This window comes from Prionailurus viverrinus, chromosome E2, assembly GCF_022837055.1.
Source record: "Prionailurus viverrinus isolate Anna chromosome E2, UM_Priviv_1.0, whole genome shotgun sequence".
Lineage (NCBI taxonomy): Eukaryota > Metazoa > Chordata > Mammalia > Carnivora > Felidae > Prionailurus > Prionailurus viverrinus.
The window spans coordinates 55,541,519-55,563,260 of NC_062575.1; the positions used below are offsets into that span (position 1 = coordinate 55,541,519).

Here is a 21,742-nt window from a genome sequence, read left to right on the forward strand (position 1 = left end):
GAGATGGGGCTCGAGCCCTGCACAGGGTGTGAATTTGGGCGGGGCCCTCACCCTCTCTGGCCTCTAGGCCCAGGGTCCCCAGCAGTGGAGATGTGGTGGTGGATGGCTGATTCCCAAGGGCTGTCCCGGCCCTGACAGCGTCTGCGTGCGAGGTTCCTTCTCTGAGGAGGGCCACTGTTCTGACATCACTGTCACCTTCCTGTCGGGGCCTCCTTTCAGTCTTGCAGCTCTTAGCTTCTGAGAGACAAACCCGGAGAAACAGGCTCCTGGGGACCTGGTGCCTCCAAGCCCAGACATGCTTCTGCTGCTGTTGGCCCTGCTCTGGGGGAGGGAGGGGCCGAGGGCCAGAGGGGGGCCGAGAGGGGGCCACAGGGGGATTATTGGCTGCAAGTGCAGGACGCAAAGGGGCAGGAGGGCCTGTGTGTGAGAGTGTCCTGCAGATGCTTCTATCCCCGGGAAGGCTGGTCTGAGTCTACCCCAGCTCTCAGCTACTGGTTCCGGAAAGGGGCCGGTGTACAACAGGATGTTCTAGTGGCCACAAACAACCCAGATGGAAAAGTGCGGCAGGAGTCCCAGGGCCGATTCCGCCTCTTCGGAAACCCCCAGGACTACGACTGCTCCCTGGACATCAGAGATGTACGGAGAGGGGACTCGGGGACACACGTCTTTAGGGTGGAGAGAGGGCCTTCTGTGAGATATACTTACACACGGGACCAGCTCTCCGTGCGTGTGACAGGTAAGGAGCAGATTGTGGGAGAGGCCACAGGGGAAGGTTGGGGGTCCCAGGACAACCCGGGAGGGGCTGGGGGTAATGCATGTTGGGGCTCAGAGGCAGGGGCTGGACCAAAGCTTGAGGCTTCTCTCAAGGCTGCACCTCGGACCCTCCTCCTGATCCCCGTGTCTCCCCATCTCCCCCTAGCCCTGACCCAGACACCTGACATCCTTATCTCGGGGACCCTGGAGTCTGGACGCCCCAGTAACCTGACCTGCTCTGTGCCCTGGGCCTGTGCGTGGGGCACGCCCCCCATCTTCTCCTGGACATCAGCAGCCCTCGCCTCCCTGGGCCCCAAGACCCACCTCTCCTCTGTGCTCACCCTCACCCCACGGCTGCAAGACCACGGCACCGACCTCACCTGTCAGGTGACCTTGCCTGGGACCGGAGTGACCACAATGAGGACCATTCACCTCAACGTGTCCTGTGAGAACCGGGCCAGGGCCACCCGGATCCCTGATGGGGTCCTGAGGGCAGTTGGCTGGGGGGTCAGGGCCTGGGACCTTGGGTGTCGGGTCCTGGCATGTGGGCTGGGAGGGGGTCAGGAGGATCTCCACCCTCTTCCCATTTCTGCAGCTCCCGTGGGGACTGAGGGCCAATGTCCACCAGCCCTCTCCGTTGACGCCGATCTGCCATGTCTTTCTGTCCAAGATTCTCCGTGGAACTTGACCGTCACTGTCTTCCAAGAAAACGGCACAGGTAGGATAGGGGCTCCTCCTAGGGTGCAGGGAGCAAGGGCAGGGCCGGGTCCCTCTTGTGGGTCCCCCAGGGGCCCTCCCCCTCCCCGGCCCCCATGGCCCTGTGAGCAGCTGTCCCCTTCGGCCCCTCCCTCCCCCACTTCTGCCCTCCCCCCTGTTATCAGGAGAGCAAGAACAGGGCGACACTGCCCCTTACCATGCACCTCCGGACGCCCTCACCTTTTATCTTCCTGCCAACCGTTTATCTGAGTGCTTTTGAACAGCTAATCTACTCACACGGACACGTATTCATAACGCCCAGCGAAGTCGGCCTCAGATGTCCAGTTCCCTCCCGGAAAGTGTCTCGTGTCCAGAGGCTGCTCTGAGCCTCAGTGTGTTTGCTAAGGATCTAAGGGGCCCTTCGCCGTCAGTAGCACAGACTGTCCTCCTGCTCTGTGACTGCGCAGTGTTCCCTCACGTGGGCGCGTTCTGCTTCTGCGTGCGCCTTCCACTCATGGAAAATCATGGCGTTCATTTTACTGTATTAACCAAAATGCTATGATGAGTAAGTAATCTTGTGTCACCTTTCACAGCAAAGTGTATGTATGTCTGTGGGGTAAGTTCCTAAAAGCAAAATGTAGCTTTTATGTTCTTTCCAAGTTGAGAAATGCGGCCAAGTTGTCCTGCATGGAGGGTGGACAAGTGCACATTCCCACCATCAAGGGGAGAAAGTGTGCCTTTTCCTGCACTTCAATTGACCTCTGTTCCCCGTCCCCTCCTCCGGTCTCTTCATATCCTTCTGCTTTCTCTCTATCTTTTTGTCTCTCTGACTCTCAGTCTCTTTTTCTCCAGCACCCACAGCCCTGGAGAATGGCTCATCTCTTTCAGTCCTGGAGAGCCAGTCCTTGCGCCTGGTCTGTGTCATCAACAGCAACCCCCCTGCCAGGCTGAGCTGGGCCCAGGGGCACCTGACCCTGTGCGGCCCGAACCCAGGGGTGCTGGAGCTGCCTCGGGTACAGGAGAGAGATGAAGGGGAATATACATGCCGAGCTCAGAACACAGTGGGCTCCCAGCACATCTCCCTGAGCCTCTTGCTGCAGAGTGAGTGCATCTGTGGGGGTGGCTGGAGGAGAACAACAGCACCTGCCCCCCCCACCCCGGGGCTCCCCAGCTGCGCCCCCTGGCCCTTAAAGGGGATCTCAGCTCTGGTTTGTGCTCCCCTGGATTTTCCCTGCTACCTCCAGTATCACTGTCCTCTTCCAGCCAGACCCCAGCTGTAGGGTGGGGTGAAGGCTGAGAGGGGAAGCCAGGGGAAAGGGGTGGGTCTTGGAGGAGAGGGGCTGGGGCCTGCACAGGTGTGTCTGAGAACACAAGGTCCTTGATTTGTGGGGCAGGAAGGAGGCCACCATGTGCCCAAACTTTAAGGAGAAGCCAAGGTGCCTGTGTGGCTCAGTGAGTTAAGTGTCTGACTTGGGCTCAGGTCATGATCTCACGGTCCCTGGGTTTGACCCTTGTGTCAGACTCTGTGCTGACAGCTCAGAGCCTGGAGCCTGCTTCGAACTCTGTGTCTCCCTCTCTCTTTGCCCCTCCCCCCAAAAAAACATTATTATTTTTTTAATTTAAGGAGAAGCCAAAAAACCTCAGTAATAGAAGTAATACTGCAACGCAGTATTTTTAAAAAAATATACACGAACATAAAATAAATATCTCAATGAACAAAGTAACTGCATTTTAAATAAAGACAGGCTGCAATCCAGCCCCTGTATGCCTCACTCATCTGGTCCTAATCCCCTCCCCCAGCCCCAGGTCCCTGTGTTTTGAGGCTGGCAGGGGGGCTGGAAAAATCTAGGGTCCCACAGGGAGTGGGAGAAGATACCGAGTCCTTGGAGAGGAATCACCAATAATTCAATCTGTGTGCAGGAAAAGCATGGCCTTTATCAGAAAAGCTGCTGGGGGCAGTCGGGGGAGCAGGTGCAATGGCTCTGATCTTCCTGATTCTCTGCATCATCATCATCCTGTGAGCATTGACCCTGGGGAGGGAGGGATAGCCCTGGGTGGGAAGGGCAGGTGAGCACAGGATGGAGGGACCTGGGTGGGTGAAGAATCTGAAGCAAGGGCAGGAAGGAGGTCGATGGCACCTGGGTGAGTCTGTCATGGAACTCTTGGGGCACCTGGGTGGCTCAGCTGGTTAAGCATCCGACTTCGGCTCAGGTCACGATCTCGTGGTCCGTGGGTCTGAGCCCTGTGTCGGGCTCTGTGCTGACAGCTGGGAGCCTGGAGCCTGCTTCAGATTCTGTGTCTCCCTCTCTCTCTGCTCCTCCCCTGCTCACACTCTGTCTCTCTCTCAAAAATAAATAAAGATTAAGAAAAAAATTAAAAAAAAAAAAGAGCTCTGTCCCCATTGTCCAGGATAGGAAGGCCTGCATTCTCAGCACTAGGATCTCTAGAATGGAATCACCACTCTCCCACCTCCATCACCCTTCCAGCCCCTTAAGAGAGAATGGAGGAGGGGGTCAGTCTGCCCACAGCATGCTGAGCTGGCCAGACTGAAAGGCTTTCTGGTCTCTTCTTTCAGAGTGAGATCCCACAGGAAGAAAGTGACAAAGCCTTCAGTGGGCACCAAGAATACAGGCATGGAGAGTGCAAACGTTGTCACGAGGTCAGTGTCTCAGGTGAGTGACCTGGGCATCTTGCCATCAAGCATCCTGCCTGGATACCTATCCCAGGATGGCATTTAGAATTGCTCTACTGAGGGGCGCCTGGGTGGCGCAGTCGGTTAAGCGTCCGACTTCAGCCAGGTCACGATCTCGCGGTCCGTGAGTTCGAGCCCTGCGTCGGGCTCTGGGCTGATGGCTCAGAGCCTGGAGCCTGTTTCTGATTCTGTGTCTCCCTCTCTCTCTGCCCCTCCCCTGTTCATGCTCTGTCTCTCTCTGTCCCAAAAATAAATAAACGTTGAAAAAAAATTAAAAAAAAAATAGAATTGCTCTACTGAGCATGGCCAAAGTTCCTCTCCTTATCTCCTCCTCCTCCTCCTTGAGGATTCCCCATCTTTGGGACAGCACAACCACTCCCTCCTCTTTCTTTCCTGTCAGGCATGCAGGAGTCACCTTCTGTCTCTCCTCCCTGTCTTTCCTACAGCCCCAAATTCACATCTTGTCCATTTTTCCTCTTAAGGACAGCTAGCTTCGCCCCCTCTCTCTATCTTCACCCCCATCATTGCCAAGGATTCAGAATCTTTTTCCTGGACCTCCTCATCTCCTTGCCTCTCACCTTCCTTGTCCTACACCAAGCAGTCATCTAAAAGCCACCATTATCCAGTTCCCCTGCATTTAAACACCTGTTTGCCCCCATTGTCTAAAGCAGAGCTGGCAACTTTTTCTATCAAGGGCCAGATAGATACTTTTGGCTTTGCACACTTTACAGTCTGTTGTAACGACTCATCTCTGCTGTTGTAGAGTGAAAACAGCCATAGACCATATGCAAATGAATGAGCACAGCTGCGTTCCAATAAAACTTTATTTACGAGATTGAGCCCCATGTTGGACTCTGTACTGGTGGCATGGGCCTGCTTGGGATTCTCTCTTTCTCCCTCTGCCCCTCTCCCTTGCTCATGCACTCTCTCTCTTCAAAAGAAAAATTAAAAAATTATCTAAGATCATAACTGAACCCAGAGAAATTGTCAAACATGGCAGTATTCTCAATTGAAAATGAAAGGAGCGGAGACGTTGATTTTGAAAATGTCCTCTCTGCATTTGCTTCCAGTAAAACCAGGAAAGCAAAATTATCATAAATTCTGGTTCGGGTATAAATAAAATCTTTAAACTGAAAGTAATGTTTTATTACATGCATTCTTCAAGTTTGCAATATTTTAATTATTTTAATGTGGGTGAAAAACTGTTAGAAACACAAAAACATATATATATATATATGCTTGTGCATATATATATATATGTGCTTATATATATATATATATATATATAAGCACACGTGTTTTCTTCTGCCTTAGGCTCTAGTTGGCTCAGAAAGTCACTCTTACTTTCCACTCCATCCACACTGGACTCCTCTGAACAAGGTTATTTGTGCCTCTGGTGTTTACATGGACTGTTATTCTCTCCTCAAATGCTCTTCCTTCCCATTTCCACTTCTTCATTCCTGTTCAGCCTTCATGCTCTGATGTAAATGTCATGCTTTTCATTCATTTGTATTCAGACTGGAAGTCTTTGGAGGGTTTTGAGCAGAGTACCATGTATCTTTTATTTACTAATTCATTTGGGAAGTGCTATTGAGCCCCTCCCAAGTGACAGGGGAGGGGTTGGAGGTGCCGGGGATTCATCTCTGAAAAAAAATTTTTCATCTTGGTCTCCGTGAAGTATTAGTCTAGACAGAGGGATACAACAAAACCAAATAAACAACCAATCAAACAACAAATAAGTGACTACAATGTGAAAGGCAGACGTGTACTTGGGGGAAAGTGGAGGGCACAGAGACCAGGGGTGCTGGGGAGATGGCTTGTGTTTTTTCTGTTCTTTATTTTTTTGTGGTAACTTTACCATCTTAGCCATTTTTAAGTGAATAGTTGTGCAACAGATTTCTAGAACATTTTCGTCTTGCAAAACAAACTCTGTATGTGTCCATCGGACAGCGAGTACCCACTTCCCCTGACACTCCTGCCCCTTGAAACCACCATTCTGCTTTCTGCTTCTGTAGGTTTGATGGCTTTCGTAGATACATCACAGAAGTGGAATCATGCAGTTTTTGTATTTTTGTGACTGGATTATTTCACTTAGCATAATGTGCTCAAGGTTTATCCATGTTGTAGCCTGTAACAGGATGTCCTTCTTTCCAAGGACTGAATAATATCCTGTTGTATATAATAATGTATATAGCACATTTTCTTTATCCATTCTTCTGCAGATGGATACTAAGTTTCTTCCACCCTCAGCTATTGTGAATAATGCTGCAATGTACATGGGCATGCAAATATCTTTTTGAGATCCTGCTTTCAATTTGGGGGGATAAACACTCACAAGTGGAATTGCTGGGTCATGGGAGTTTCCATTTAAAATTTTGAGAAACCGCCATACTGTCTTCCACAGTGGCTGCACCATTTTTCTTTCCCAGCAACAGTGCACAAGGGCTCATTTTTTTCCATATTCTTGCCAACACTTGCTATTTTTTATTTTTCATTTTTTTTGCTTGTTATAGTGGGCATCATCTCACTCCTCATGGATGTGAGATGATAGCTCACTGTACTTTTGATTTGCATCTCTCTAATGATTAGCAATGGTGAGTGTCTTTGCATAGGCTTGTTAGCCATTGTATATCTTCTTTGGAGAAATGTCTAATTCAAGGTGGTTTTGTTTTGTTTTTTTTACCCATTTAAAAAAACTGAATTATTTGGTTTTTTTTTTGTTATTGAATTGTAGGAGTTCTTTATATATCCTGGATATTATCCTGGATAATATCCTGGGTATTTTCAGATATATGATTTGCAAATATTCTCTCCCATTCCATAGGTTTGGCCTGTGGTTTGTGTTAGAGATGATTAAGCAAAGACATGAAGGAGGTTCAAGAGTTTGCGATCTATTGTGATCAAAGAGCATGCTGGGCAGAAGAAACAGCAGGTGCAAATGCTCAGAAATGGGAGCAGACCAGTGAATGGAGGACCAGCAGGAAGTCTGTGTAATTAGACAGAGAGAGGCAAGTGCCAAGAAATGGGACATGAGTTTGAAGAAGTCAGGGTGTTTGTAAATCATGTCTGCACACATAGTCCACTGTGGGCGTCTGGAGGCGTTGAAGCAGAAGGACACAATCCAGCTTTCATGTTCACAGATCCCTCTGGCCACTAAGTGCAAAAGAGACTGTGTGTGGCAGGGAAGTTAAAAAGGAGGCTAGAGGAACATTCCCGGCTGGAAATGATGGTGGCTGGAACCAAGATGTCATGAGGGTGGGGCTTGCTTGCATTCCAGATGAAGTCTGAGGTTAAGGCTAAATGGAGTTTGCTAATGGATTGAGGGTGGGATATGAATGACAGAGGGGGGTCCGGGATGACTCCTAGATGTTTCCTGTGGGCAGCCAGAAGAACAGAGGCACCAATCATCGTGCTTGAGAAGGTTGTAGGAGGAAGAAATTTGGGGGAGTAAAGGAGAAGTTCCGTTTGAATATGTTCTGTGTGAGTTTTGGACGAGGGAACGGGGATTTCAAGTACACCACTGGGTCAAAGTCTACGGTTCAAGGGAGAGAATGGGCTGGAGGTATCCGGGGCCCCTCTAATACTTAGGGGTCAGGGAAATGCAAAGCAAGCAGCAAAGAGACTGCTGATGGACACCTTGCAGTCCAGAAAAGAAGTGCTTTTGTTTAGGGAAGACAAGCAGTTGGATGACCTTTCTGTTGTTGCAAAGTCCAGAAAGGCGGGGACTGAAAGGGGCCCACGTGGCTTTCACGAAGCAGAGGCCTTGGTAACAACGTTGTCAGGAAGTGGTTGTGTGTGTGTGTGTGTGTGTGTGTGTGTGTGTAACTCTTACTCTGAACAATCAACAAAAACAGGAATCATTCCGTTGAAGTGTTCTCTCATCAAGGGCGGGGAGCAGCAGAGCATCAAGGGCGGGGACAGCATGCTGCTGTCATGAACCAGCACACATTTAGTGGCTTCCAACAGAATACATTTATCATCTTACAGTTCCAGAGGTCACAAATCCAAGTCCACAAGTTTTCACTGGGTTAAGACCAAGGCATTGGCAGGCAGGACTGAGTTCCTTCTGGAGGCTCCAGGGGAGAAAGGCATTTTCTTGCTTTTTCCAGAAGCATCTGTATCCCTTCGTTCATGACCCAGGTCTCTGTCTTCAAGGCCATGAGTATAACATCTTCAAGTCCCTCTCTGCCTCCTTTTAATTGTAAAGATAAAGACCCCTGTGATTACATTGGTCACACCCCAATAATCCAGGGCAAACTCCCCATCTCAATATCCCTAATCTAACTTCATCCTTAAAATCCCTTTTTCCATGTAAGGTAACACATTCATAGGTCCTAGGGGATTAGGGTGTGGGCATCTTTGGGGGGCTATTTTTCTGTCTATGTCGTAGGGACATAATTTCTTTGACTGTCTATCCACGAAACTGTGAGCTCCCTAAGAACAGGTGCTGCGCTCAAATTGAGGCTTTGTAATTCTCTCTCTCTCTTACCCAGTTCCTGTCCATTATATCATAATTCACCATTAGATACTTACTTGTTTAACTTGCTTCTTGCCTCCTCCCTCGATTAAAGAGTCAGCTGCAAGAGGTCAGTGCCTACATCTCTTGTACTCATTACAGTATATGCAGCACCCAGCTCAGGGCCTCGTACACAGGGGGCCTCAGTAGGACACCAGGCTTTGGGGTCAGAAAGGACTTGGGCTGGATCCTGATTTCACCGGGGACTTTGAGCACGCTGTTTTCTTGGTTCACCCTCAGTTTTCGTATTGATAAAATGAGGACAGTAATAATATCTTCCTTATGGGGTTGTTGTGGCAAATTAATGAGATTCACAAGCATCAAATAAAGTGCTATGTATTAAATATTTGAGGAAGGTATGAATGGAGGGAATTCCACAAAAATGTATGTGAGATGAATGGATGAAGGAATTCATGGACTTCTCTCCTGGGTATTCTCTGCCTCACTCTATCCCCCACTGTTTGGTTCTGACTCCCTTTTCTCTTCCTTCACGCAGGGTCTCCTGATTGAAGCCTGGGCAGGCAGCCTTCCCCCAGATGCCGCCACCCCCTCCTTACGGGAGGAAGAAGAGCTCCATTACGCAACACTCAACTTTCACCAGACAGAGACTTGCTGCCCACAGGAACAGGTGGCCCCTGGTATTGAGTACTCAGAGATCAGGATTCACAAATGAGAGACTGCTGAGACCCTGCCCTGGCTTGAGAGATCTTGGCCCCTGAAGGGCAGAGAAAAAGTCAGGGGCCAATTCCGGTAGACTTAGAAGCCCTCCAGGTGATGAGCTGTGAGTACGACAGAAAGAACACAAGCTTTGTAAACAGACTATTTCAAGTGCAAAGTCATATGCTGTGCCTTTACCAAGTAAGCGACAGACCAATCCCTGCCTTTCTGTGCCTCAGTTTCCTACTCTGTGAAATAGGGATGAGAAGCCTACCTGTAAGCTCATGGTGAGAAATTTATATAGAAATGCAAGGGACCTAGAATAGCAAAACAATCTAGTGAAGGAAGAACATGGTTGGAGAAATCAGACTTTACTATAAAGCTGGAGTAATCAAGACACTATGGTGCAGAACGGAATCAAGTCCGTAAACAGAGTGTGTGTATATGGTCAGTTGAACAGCACCTAGTCAATTCAGTTGGGAGAGGAGGGACTTTTCAACAAGTAGTGGGAGAACAAGTAGGTCAAGGTTTAGAAACAATGAAACTTGACCCCTTTTTCACATCACATGCAAAAAATTAGTCTGAAATGAATCGTAAACCTAAAAGTAAAAGTGAAAACTATAAATATTTTATTATTGTGCTGCCCAATATGGTAACCACTAGCCGCACGTGGCCCTGGAAGGGTGCTACACTTAGTATGCAAAAAAAAAAAAAAAAAAAGATAAAAGATCCCATTAACAATTTTTCATATTGATTACCTGTTGGAATGATAATACTTTGGATATACTGGTTCCTTTAGACTATTATTAAAAGTAATTTCATTTGTATTTCTCTGATGATGAGCGATGTTGAGCATTTTTTCATGGCAGTTTCTTTTTAGTTTTTTTTATTATAGCTACTAGAATTTTGAAATTACGTGTTTGCTTTGCATTATATTTCTATTGGACAGCATTGCTCCAGAAGAAAATTTAGGAGTATATTTATGCATGTGCATAGATTTCTTTTTTTTTTAAATTTTTTTAACGTTTATTTATTTTTGAGACAGAGAGAGACACAGCATGAACGGGGGAGGGATAGAGAGAGAGGGAGACACAGAGTCGGAAGCAAGCTCCAGGCTCTGAGCCATCAGCCCAGAGCCCGACGCGGGGCTCGAACTCGCGGACCATGAGATTTTGACCTGAGCCGAAGTCGGATGCTTAACCGACTGAGCCACCCAGGCGTCCCTGCATAGATTTCTTATAGGGCATCCAAAATAGTAAGCATTATGTGTGTGTGTGTGTGTGTGTGTGTGTGTATATACGTGTGTGTGTATATATATATATATATATATATAATAGTAAGCATTATATATATGCTAATAGTAAGTAATATATATATATATAATAGTAAGTAATAGTAGTAATAGTAAGTAATATATATACATAATAGTAAGCATTATATGTGTGTGTGTGTGTGTATATATATATATATATAATAGTAAGCATTGTATATATGCTAATAGTAAGTAAGTAATATATATATATAATAGTAAGTAATAGTAAGTAATATATATACATAATAGTAAGCATTATGTGTGTGTGTATGTATATATATAAAATAGTAAGCATTATATATGCTAATAGTAATAGTAAGTAATATATATACATAATAGTAATAGTAAGTAGTAATAGTAAGTAATATATATACATAATAGTAAGCATTATGTGTGTGTGTATATATATATATTAGTAAGCATTATATATATGCTAATAGTAATAGTAAGTAATATATATACATAATAGTAATAGTAAGTAGTAATAGTAATATATATACATAATAGTAAGCATTATGTGTGTGTATATATATATATAATAGTAAGCATTGTATATATGCTAATAGTAAGTAAGTAATATATATATATATAATAGTAAGTAATAGTAAGTAATATATATACATAATAGTAAGCATTATGTGTGTGTATATATATATATAATAGTAAGCATTATATATATGCTAATAGTAATAGTAAGTAATATATATACATAATAGTAAGTAATAGTAAGTAGCAATAGTAAGTAATATATATACATAATAGTAAGCATATATATGTAAATATATACATAATGCTTACTATTTTGAATGTCCTATAAGAAATCTATGCATATGCATAAATATTCTCCTAAATTTTCTTCTGGAGCAATGCTGTCCGACAGAAATATAATGTATATATTATTAAACACTTCTGTTCATCAAAAGGCATGATTAAGAAAATGAAAAGACAAGCCATAAACTGGGAGAAAAAATATATATATATATATCTCTGAAAAGGGGCTTGAACCTAGCATATATAAAGAATTATTACCAGTTAATAACACAATAACCTAACTGTTAAAATGGGGGAAAAGACGCAGCCATATATTTCACAAGAGATCCAAATGGCCAGCAAGTACAGGAAAGCTGGTCAACGCTACTGGACATCAGGGAGACGAAAATCCATCACAATGAGATGCCCTATCACATCGGCTAGAATGGCTAAAATCAAAACGCCTGAGCACAGATATCCCTATGAGGTCAATGCCAGTATTACACCCATTTTACACATGGCAAACTAAAGCACAAGTGGGCTGTCACACTGATGGCCGATACTGCAAGCTTCGTGATACAGAGAGAGAGGTTCCATATCGAAAAAGTAAGTGATTTGAAAAAAGAATGTGTCTTCTAAAATCTTCATCATCACCTCGGTCGATACCACCACAGTCATCTTCACTGTGGTCACGGCCACCGCTGCCACCATCATTACCATCAAAACCATTGTCACCACGGCATTAACATCACCATCATCTCCATCATGCCTCAATGGTTCTCAATCAAGGCAATTTTGTTCTCCTTGAGACCTTTTCTTTTCTTTTCCTTTTCTTTTCTTTTTATTTTATTTTTTTTCTTTTCTTTTTTAAAGGTTTTTCTTTTCTCTTTTTTTATTTAAAAATTTTTTTTAATGTTTATTCATTTTAGAGACAGAGAGAGACAGAGCATGAATGGGGGAGGGTCAGAGAGAGGGAGACAGAATCTGAAACAGGCTCCAGGCTCTGAGCAGTCAGCACAGAGCCCGACGCGGGGCTCGAACTCACGGACCGCGAGATCACGACCTGAGCCGAAGTCGGTCGCCCACCGACTGAGCCACCCAGGCGCCCCTCTTTTTTTTTTTTTTTTTTTTTTTTGAGAGAGACAGAGAGAGACAGAGCACGAGCAGGGGAGGGGCAGAGAGAGAGAGGGAGACACAGAATCCGAAGCGGGCTCCAGGCTGCAAGCTGTCAGCACAGAGCCCGACGTGGGGCTCAAACCCACGGACCACAAGATCATGACCTGAGCCAAAGTCGGATGCTTAGCCTACTGAGCCGCCCAGGCACCTCCTTGGGGCCTTTCTAATGCCTAGAGTCATTTTTGGTTGTCTGCGCTTAGAGTGGTGGAGGTAATTGCTACAGATACCAAGTGGGTAGAGGCCAGCGATGTTGCTAAACATGGTACAGTGTGCAGGATAGCCATATACCCCATCCCCCCCTGAAATAATTATCTGGCTCCAAATATTGATAGTGCTGAGGTTGACAAATTCTGGTCTACTCTATACTGAGAATGCTGCTGACTGCTTCATCCTCCCAGGTAAGTTCTAGCCCCCACATTACCCTTCGGGGCAGGCGTTCCCCTTCCCATGCTCCAGGTGGGCTAAGAGGACCTGAGGGGAATGTGATCTACTCATGGCCACCCAGCAGGCTAGAGGCAGATCTGGGATTTGAACCCAGATCAGAACCTTCCCTCTGCCCAGTCTCCTCCTCTGCATAGTTTACTATCTGTTTCCCCAGCTTCACTTGCTAACTAGTGACTACCATGTACCAGACTCATGCTGGATGCTCGGCACCCACCCCGCTCGTTCTCACAGCTGCCCCTCTAGGTGGGCCTCCATATCCACATCGTAAACACAAAGGAAATGGGCTGAAGTCATTGGGTGAAACCCCATTGGTCTTTGGAGGCATGACCACCTCTACGCTCTCCCTCTTTGCTACTGGCTTCTGGTCCTTGACCTCTCTGTCTGCCCCAGATGATTCCTGACAACCAGTCCCTGGCCTGTCCCTTCTCCCTTCTGGCTCTGCCTCCCCCTCTTAGGGCAGTGCTCTTGAGACCCAGTCCCCAGCCAGCACCCCACCCTTGACCCAGGGCAACAGGCACCTGGTGGAGAAATGGCTGATCAAGATGTAGATCAGGATTCCGCAGAGATAGACGCCGCTAAGGGCTGTTATCACGATGAGCCACACCACTTTGGCTCCTGAGATGTAGAAGCCTCTGTTCACAACATGACTGTGCTCTGGAGGAGAGGATACATGAGGGTTAGGAACACCATCACTCAACCCTTCACTCACTCACACATTTGTTCTTCAGAAATTTATCAATATTTGTTGTGTACAAGGCACTGTTCTAGGTGCTAGGGATTCAGCAGTGCACAACAACAACAACAAAAACCCTTCCTGCCCTCATGGGGCTAACATTCCAGCTGGCAAGTGGACAGTTGACAATTAAGCAAAGAGATGTCTAATATCATTGCAGGTGGCAGGAAGTGCTGTGGAAAAGAATAAACCCACTCAAGGTGGTAGAGAGTGACAGGGTCAGAGGTGCTGGTTACACAGGGTCATTAACTCATTGCACAGATATTCACTGAACAGCAACTACATGCCAGGCACCATGTTAAGCACTGGAGGCAAATGGTGAGCCAAGAGTTCTCCCAGGCTCTGTCCTCCTAAAGCTCACGGTCCAGCGGAGTAGAAAGCTATGAATCAGTGCATAATTGTGCACGTTTGTCAGTCGTGTCTGGTGCATAGCAGGTGATTAGTAAATAGTGTGGAGAGACCAGAATAAATATCTCCAGCTCACATTGAGTTGTGCTTGTGGCTCGCTCTCTGGGATGAGCCAGACTGATTGCTTCTCATGCACTGTCTGATTTAATTCTGCCAGAATTCTGCCAGAAGGCCCTGTCATACAGGGACCTTTATTATCTTGACACTACAGATGGGGACGCTGAGGCTCAGAGAGGTGCTCTTCCCATTTACAGATTGATTTCCAAGCCAAGTTCCAGACACCACGTCCACAACAGATCTCTGTTTCCCCTACACCACCACTGCTCCCCCACCCCGCCTCATTTCAAGGCAGTCCAGCAAAACAGGGCACAGGCTGTAAGGTCAGACTGCCAGAATTTGAACTCTGCCTCCTCTGCTGATTGGAGCTGGAACCTTGAATAAAGCACTTAAACTTCCCATAGCTCATTTTTCTCACCTGTACAATGGAGGTGGTGTTAACAACAGTCACTTGCTCTGAAGGGAGACTGTGAGGGTCACATAGCTAGTAGGGTGCTCAGTAAATGTTGGCTGGCCATATCTCCCTGGAGCTCACTCTTGCTCTGATCTGAGGTCCCTGAGGGCTTCAGAGAGGGGGTAGCTTCAGACTTAGAACTCAGAGGATGGGGGTTTTACCCAACCATCGTGGGCATGGCATTGTAAGGTAGAGATGGCATTTCTGATGACGGGCACTATGGAGGCAAAAGCACGGAAGTGGGAGTTATTTGTGGGGCATGAGCCCCAGAGGGGGGCTGCTGTACTCACCTGATCTATGCACCTGGATCTGAAATTCCCTGTACATGGTCAGCTGAGTCATGGGGTTCTCCACGATGCATCTGTATCTGCCCATCTGCTCCCAGGACAGACTTGGGAGGATGATTTTTGCCCCTGAGAGGCTCACGAGGGAGCCGTTGTGGGTCCAGTGGTACTTGGGACTGGGTCGGGAAATGGTGTCACACTCCATGTGCACTTCGGAGCCGATCTTAGCAGACAAGATGCCATTTAAGATGATGTGACTGGTTCTCAGCTGCACTTTGTCTGGCCCATCTGCAGAGACAAGGCAAAAGTCTCAGAACCGTGTTTCTGACCCCTCGGGATCCTGTCTCCTTCCCTCAACCTGCATGCAGCCCCCCCTCCCCCGCCGACCAGCAGGTGCCCCCACTCTGCACCCCAAACATCCCCTAGAGCCAACACATGCAAGGCGGCTGTCCCAAAAACAACTATAATTATAATGTTTTCCGTTACCTGCACCTACTATGAGCCAGCCCTGTGACTGCCCTTCACATCACAGTAAAACAGGGATAGAGTAGAAACAGTACAACAGGCTCCCTGCAAGCCAGACTCTTTTACAGGCTGACACATTGGCTTCATTCCCATAACAACCCTTGTGATCAATTTTACAGATGAAAAGAGAGCACTAGGGATTCCGTAGTCCCCTACTGACCCACGAAGGGACAAAGCCAATGCCCCCTATGGCCCGGGAGGAATCTCCCCGAGCAGCTACAGGCCAAGGGTCCTGGCTCTTGGTTGCAAGCCTCTGACCAGTAAGCCATGTACAGAGGTCAGAAGCTATCTGTTCTGTGACCACTTTCTTCACATGATTGCCACAGCATGCTTGTTAGGAAATCTGACAGACTCCACGTGGTTCCGGAGTTAGACGTGAAAACTGTTCAAGATTTGTGCTTTTTCTCAGTTGAGAGATGTGAAACAGTTTGGTCAATGTGAAAGGTCCCAGGCTCATTGTAAGACCCAAGGCTCGTTGTATTTATAAGTAATGTCTTCGGTTTTACAAGACCTGTTTGAGATTTTGGGGAGGTCTGGCTGGGCTGCGTACTTGCCCTGGTGGACGACCAAAGAGGGTCATGCAGAAAAGAGAATGTATGAAATGTGTCATTTAGTTTTAAAATCAAACTGTTTAAGAGAGCAGTTCAATGTGAGCAAAAGGAAAAGTGAAGGCAATTTTGCTAAATTTAGAAAACCGGAATAAAAAGATCATTGGATGTAAAAGGCTCAAGGGAACCTGGGATTTGAAAATTTAATAAATTGAATGTTTTTAACGTTTCTTTATTTTTGAGAGGCAGAGAGAGACAGCACGAGCAGGGGAGGGACAGAGGGAGAGGGAGACACAGAATCAGAAGCAGGGTCCAGGCTCTGAGCTGCCAGCACAGAGCCCGATGCTGGGCTTGAACTCATGAACTGCGAGATCATGACCTGAGCCGAAGTCAGACACTCAACTAACTGAACCACCCAGGCACCCCATTGAATGTCATTTTCAAGAAACTATTAGTTGTGGGGCACCTGGGTGGTTCAGCCTGTTGGGCATCTGACTTTGGCTCAGGTCATGATCTCACAGCTTGTGAGTTTGAGCCCTGCATTGGGCTCTGTGCTGACAGCTTAGAGCCTGGAGCCTGCTTTGGATTCTGTGTCTCCCTCTCTCTCTGCCCCTCCTCACTCATGCTCTGTCTCTCTGTCTCAAAAATAAATAAAACGTTAAAAAAAAAAAAGAAACTATTAGTTGTAATCAGGCCCCTCTTTACAAAAGCCAGATCTGAACAAAGTCACACTATTTCTAATCTGGGGAGTGGGGATTGGGTTCCCATCTTGAATAGCAGGTCCTTCTGTGCAGTGAGGGTGATTCTGAGTCCAAAGAGCTGAGATTCAAACCCAGATCCAGCTGGCTACAGGCTGGCTTATGGCGCTCCCGCTTTTCAGTTCTGTTCCATTGCTACATCTCTGGGAGGCCCTGGGCCTACCCCTGGCATCACTCCTGTGACCCCAGACCACTCACAGTCCACGGAGAGAGAGAGAGGTTCACTTCTCTGAGGAAACTCTGGAATGCTTTCTGTTTCACACTGAAGTGTTCTGTCATAGCGGCTGACCCTGTGGATGATGAGGGTCTTGAGGTCCGGGGAGATTGTCATCCGGTCATTGCTGGATACCCGTGTGTAATCCACATACCAGTTGACATTGGTGGCATTGGTGTGGCAAATGGCGGCAACAGGATCCATATATTCTACCACAGAGCTGGCGTTAGCCCAGATGTCCGGCTTCTTTTCCAACTCTGGGGGAAGCAGAAAGGAGACATTAAGGGTGGGGTCTGCCTCCCCAAGCTCTGCTTCTCTCCAAGGGGAATTTTAGGTTTGGGGAGAAGCCATAAGTTGTAAGGTGGGACCTGGAGTCTTGGCAGGAGAGCAGCCCTGGAACTGAGAGGGACAGAGAAGTAAGGTGTAGGCATGAGTGGTTGATGTGTGGGCACTAGCCTGAGCCCACTGTCCTATGCACTGAGCCATCCCTGTGGCATCCACTGCAATAATGGTGAGTTCTTGGCATGGGCATGTGACCTAATGGTTGTTTCTGAACTCTGACCCTAAAGCCAGAACACCCCCATCTGAGGAGCCATGGGTAGAATTCAGAGTGACAGCTAGCATTTGGACTCTCCATAATAACTTTTCCCATTATCTGAGTCCCATTCACTTGACAAATATTCCATTTAATTTTACAACAGACAATGGTAGATACTAGCCCCATTCTACAGATGAGGAAACTGAGGACACCGCAGAGGGAAGACAAAGGCTCAGGGCCATGCAACATATACACAGTCAGAGATAAACACAGGACTTCCTGTCTTCAAATCCACACTCTCCCCTCCAGCCCTGTGGTGCCCCCAGGAACTGTCTGTGGTAGACAGAATTCCAAGATGGCCCCATGATCTCCAGCCTGTATAATCTCCTTTCTTCAGATTTGGGTGAAACCCGTGACTTTCTTCTAACCTAGGTAATAAAGCAAAAGTGATGGGCTGTCAGTCTGAACATTACCTTTTGTTATTTAAGACTCCTGCTTAGCAGATCATGGGGAGAGAATTCGGCTGACCCTGCAGAAGCAAACAGCCATGATGCAAAATGCCAGTGGACAGAGCCATACATGAGAACACAGCCCCGGGTCAACACCTTGTGCGTCTCAGAGCGCAGTGCTCACCTGGACTTCTGACCCACAGGAGAGCATGATAATGAATGGATGCTGTTTGAAGCTGCTGTTTGTTACACAGCAGTAGATAACTGACACCCTGACCGTGAAACAGGACCCTTGACGGGAATGAGTGACCCATCTCTGCAGGAGAAGCTAGGCTACCATCTGCCAAGCCTTCCAGTGTCACCTAGGGGTGGAGACACTTGGACACTATGATCTTCAAGGAACCTCACCACCTGCCAACTCACCTTGAATACTGAGGTAGCCTGTTGCTTTCTCGGTCCTGTTGCCAAAGTCTACCCTCGCGGTATAATTCCCTGTGTCATTTAATGCAGACCTCCTGATCACCAGGCTACCTGTCCTGGTCACGTTCTCTCGTCCACTGAACATGGGCCCAGACTGCCAGGTATCGGAGGGAGGTTTGTAGCTGACAATCATATTTTCCGCAGTGTCATTTGCGCCTCGGTGCCAGCTGTATTCTTGAACATCCTGGGTGACATTCTGGAGGACCAGGACGGTCCGAAATCCCTTGATTCCTAAGAGTGATTCTGGGTCTATGGAGATTTGGCTGTAGGCTTGGCGGGTCCCACAGGCCAGTAGACTGGCTGAAGAAGACAAACAAAACACACATACATGAGAGAGAGAGAGAAAGATAGAGAGAGAGAAAGACAGGGAGAGGAGAGAGAGAGAATGAGAGAGAAAGAGAGAGAGAGAGAGAGAGAGAATGAGAGAGAGAAAGAGAGAGAGAATATTGATTTACACTGTCCAGGCAATGATCACCAGGGATGCTGGTGAGCACACCAAGGGTTTCTAACTCCCCAGCCTGTCTCCTCTTTCTCATCCCCTCAGCCCCTTTCTTCCTCACCCTCTTCCAGCCTGGCTTCCTCCTTGGATACTCAGTCTCCAACCCATCCTCAAATGACAGTTATGTGGATCTTTATAAAGTCTCAGATGTGACCCTGCTCTCTCTCCATGCTCAGGTACCTTCCATGACTCCCCAGCACTCTATAGATAAATTTCACACACAGCATGGTTTATGAGACACTCTTAGAGAGAACTGGTCTGTATGATTCATCTAGCTTCTTTTCGGATCACACCCACCCTACCCCACTTCCCCCATGAACCCCCTTATTCAGTCAGTCATTCCTTCATGCACGCATTCATGCATTCATTTATCAGAAGACGCAGTATCTACACTGTGTGCCCCAGACATAGAGAGCTTTCTTGATACACCACATTCTTTCCTGACTTCAGGCTTTCACACCTGCTATTCCCCATTTCTGGCACACTGATCCCTGCTCCCTCCTCTTCATGTCTGCCCCCCCCCCCTTGTCTGTCTACTCACTTCTACTCATCCTTCTGTTCTCAGCTTTGATGTCCCCTCCTTGTCAGTCTGGGTCAGGCAGCCCCTTGGGGCTCCCCCAGCCTCCTGGACCCCCTCATCCCTGTCCCCATCACTCTGGGTCATCAGAATCTGGAGATAGATCTACATCTCACACTGGACTCTGGGCTCCAGGGGGGCTGTCTCAGCCACCGCCACATCGCAGCATCCCTTATCATGAGGCAGAACCCAGTGTATGAGCTCGGGTGATGTCTGGGTAGATTAAGTCCCCCAAGACTGTCTACACACGTCTTTGACTTAGCATCTAAGTTCAGTGGAGTGCATTCGTGTGGGTGGGGATCTGTCATCACCTAAGACACGGAGATCCACTCTCTGTGTACCCTAAACCTTGACTCCATAGAGGGGGCAAAGACACCTGAGACCCCCGGCTTCAGGCCTCCAGGTGAGGACACTGGTGGTGTTTGAGGACAGGACCCAGGGTGGCCAGTGAGACATGATAGTTGTCCCTGTCAGGGGGGCTCAGAGGGTCCTGGGGGGAAAGAGTGGTTGGGAAGAGGTCCAGCTGGAGAGGTGGGGAAAGGGGTCAGGACAGGTTGGCACACAGAGGAGGTCATTTCTAGCAAGTGCGTGTGGGGGTCCAAGTTCATCACTCCTGGGTACAGATGGGGATGAACACTGTGTGTGTGAGAGAGAGAAAGAGAGACAGAGAGTGTCTATGGGCGCGATATGCCCAGGTGTGTGAGCTCATGAAAGTCCTGGTGTCACTCCTGCCCACCTCTCCTCTACCCCTCCCCTGTCCTGTGGGTTCAGCTTTCTTACCTAGGAGAACCAGCTCCCTCCAATGTCTGCATCGGGGTCTGGAAAGGTCCATGGGTTGCTCAGGTTCTCCTGGGCTAGGTGTCTCTCCAGGGATCGGGCAGCCTCCTCTGCCCCTTCACGGACCTGTGTCTCCAGCCCTGGGCTGCTGGTCCCCATCCCCCTCTGCGTCCCAGGATGGACTCTGAACCACAGCACAGGCGAGGCTGGGGAGTTGGATGTTATCTTAATGACTTTATGGTGGCTGTAGCTTATTATTTATCCACCTTAGTTTAAAAAAAATTTTTAATACTATTCTACCCTGGTTACAACAACAACAAAAAACCCACTTTATGCTACTTTTAGGAAAACTGGAAAATACCAAAAAGCACAATAAATAGAAGACATCAGACTTTCTTTTGTAATTTTTTTCAATGTTTGTTCACTTTTGAGAGACAGTGAGACACAGAGCATGACTGGGGGAGGTGCAGACAGAGAGGGAGACACAGAATCTGAAGCAGACTCCAGGCTCTGATCTGTCAGCACAGAGCCCGACGGGGCGGGGGGGGGGGGGGGGGGGGGCGGCTTGAACTCAAAAACCGCGACATCATGACCTGAACCGAAGTCAGATGCTTAACTGACTGAGCTACCTAGGAGCCCCTCTAAATATACCTTTGTAAATATATTCATATTTGTGATAAATAAACAGATATTTATCTAAATATACATATAAATATTTATGCAAGCATACATGTTTACATTTGTAAATAAATATAAATAAAAATATAAGTAAATAAAAAATCTTTATAAATAAAATACATAACTATTTAGCCTAATTTGATTAATACTATTAAAAAACCACCTGTAATGGTTTGACCACCTGGAGAGATATCCAGGGTTTTTGTCTGAAACTTTTCAGTTTTGATATGTTACATGTTATATGATGTGTCATACATACTCATGCACACATGTATATTTTTACCAAGGTGGTATCACACCATTAAATATCCTTTATTTGGGCTTCTCCAATGTTAAACCCAACTTTAGTCAGAGACAGGTGAATATACACCTTAGGGTATCTAGTGGTCCATTCAATATCTCTGAAGTCTCCTACTGTTTTCTAAAAAGCCATATGAATATTTGCAGCCTACTGCAAAACACATCTGTGTTTGTTTTAATAGGAAAATAATATATTACTCACCATTGAAATTCTTCAGTTGGTCCCTCTTGGTATTTGATTGTAAGTGATGCCCCCAGAAAACACATGAAGTTGTTTTTCTGCCCTTAGCTCATGAAACCCTTCCTTCTGTATCTTCATTGTTCATGACCACGTACTATTCCACTGAATTGGCCATGAATTGATTTGTTCAACCCATACCCCACTTGTGAGTATTTCGCTTCTTTCAACATTTTCTCTCTCTCTCTCTCTCTGTGTATATATATATATATATATAGTAGGTGTTTAT

General features: G+C 47.1%; 2 protein-coding genes across 2 annotated transcripts; one reads left to right on the top strand and one right to left on the bottom strand.

Moving 5' to 3' along the window:
- The first annotated feature begins 295 nt into the window (after nucleotides 1-295).
- On the top strand, nucleotides 296-10,430 carry LOC125152944 (sialic acid-binding Ig-like lectin 8). Its single transcript, XM_047835620.1, is given in 8 exon segments — nucleotides 296-335; nucleotides 338-736; nucleotides 920-1,198; nucleotides 1,424-1,471; nucleotides 2,302-2,550; nucleotides 3,370-3,466; nucleotides 4,025-4,121; nucleotides 9,154-10,430. Coding segments are annotated over 8 exon segments (1,386 nt in total). The 3' UTR covers nucleotides 9,331-10,430.
- On the bottom strand, nucleotides 6,549-20,645 carry CEACAM18 (CEA cell adhesion molecule 18). Its single transcript, XM_047835624.1, has 6 exons — nucleotides 20,301-20,645; nucleotides 18,388-18,744; nucleotides 16,962-17,234; nucleotides 14,939-15,220; nucleotides 13,515-13,650; nucleotides 6,549-8,333 (listed from the first exon to the last, which is right to left on the bottom strand). Exons 1-6 carry the CDS (start codon nucleotides 20,350-20,352, stop codon nucleotides 8,315-8,317), a joined length of 1,119 nt encoding a protein of 372 aa, XP_047691580.1. The 5' UTR covers nucleotides 20,353-20,645; the 3' UTR covers nucleotides 6,549-8,314.
- Between the last annotated feature and the right edge of the window lie 1,097 nt (nucleotides 20,646-21,742).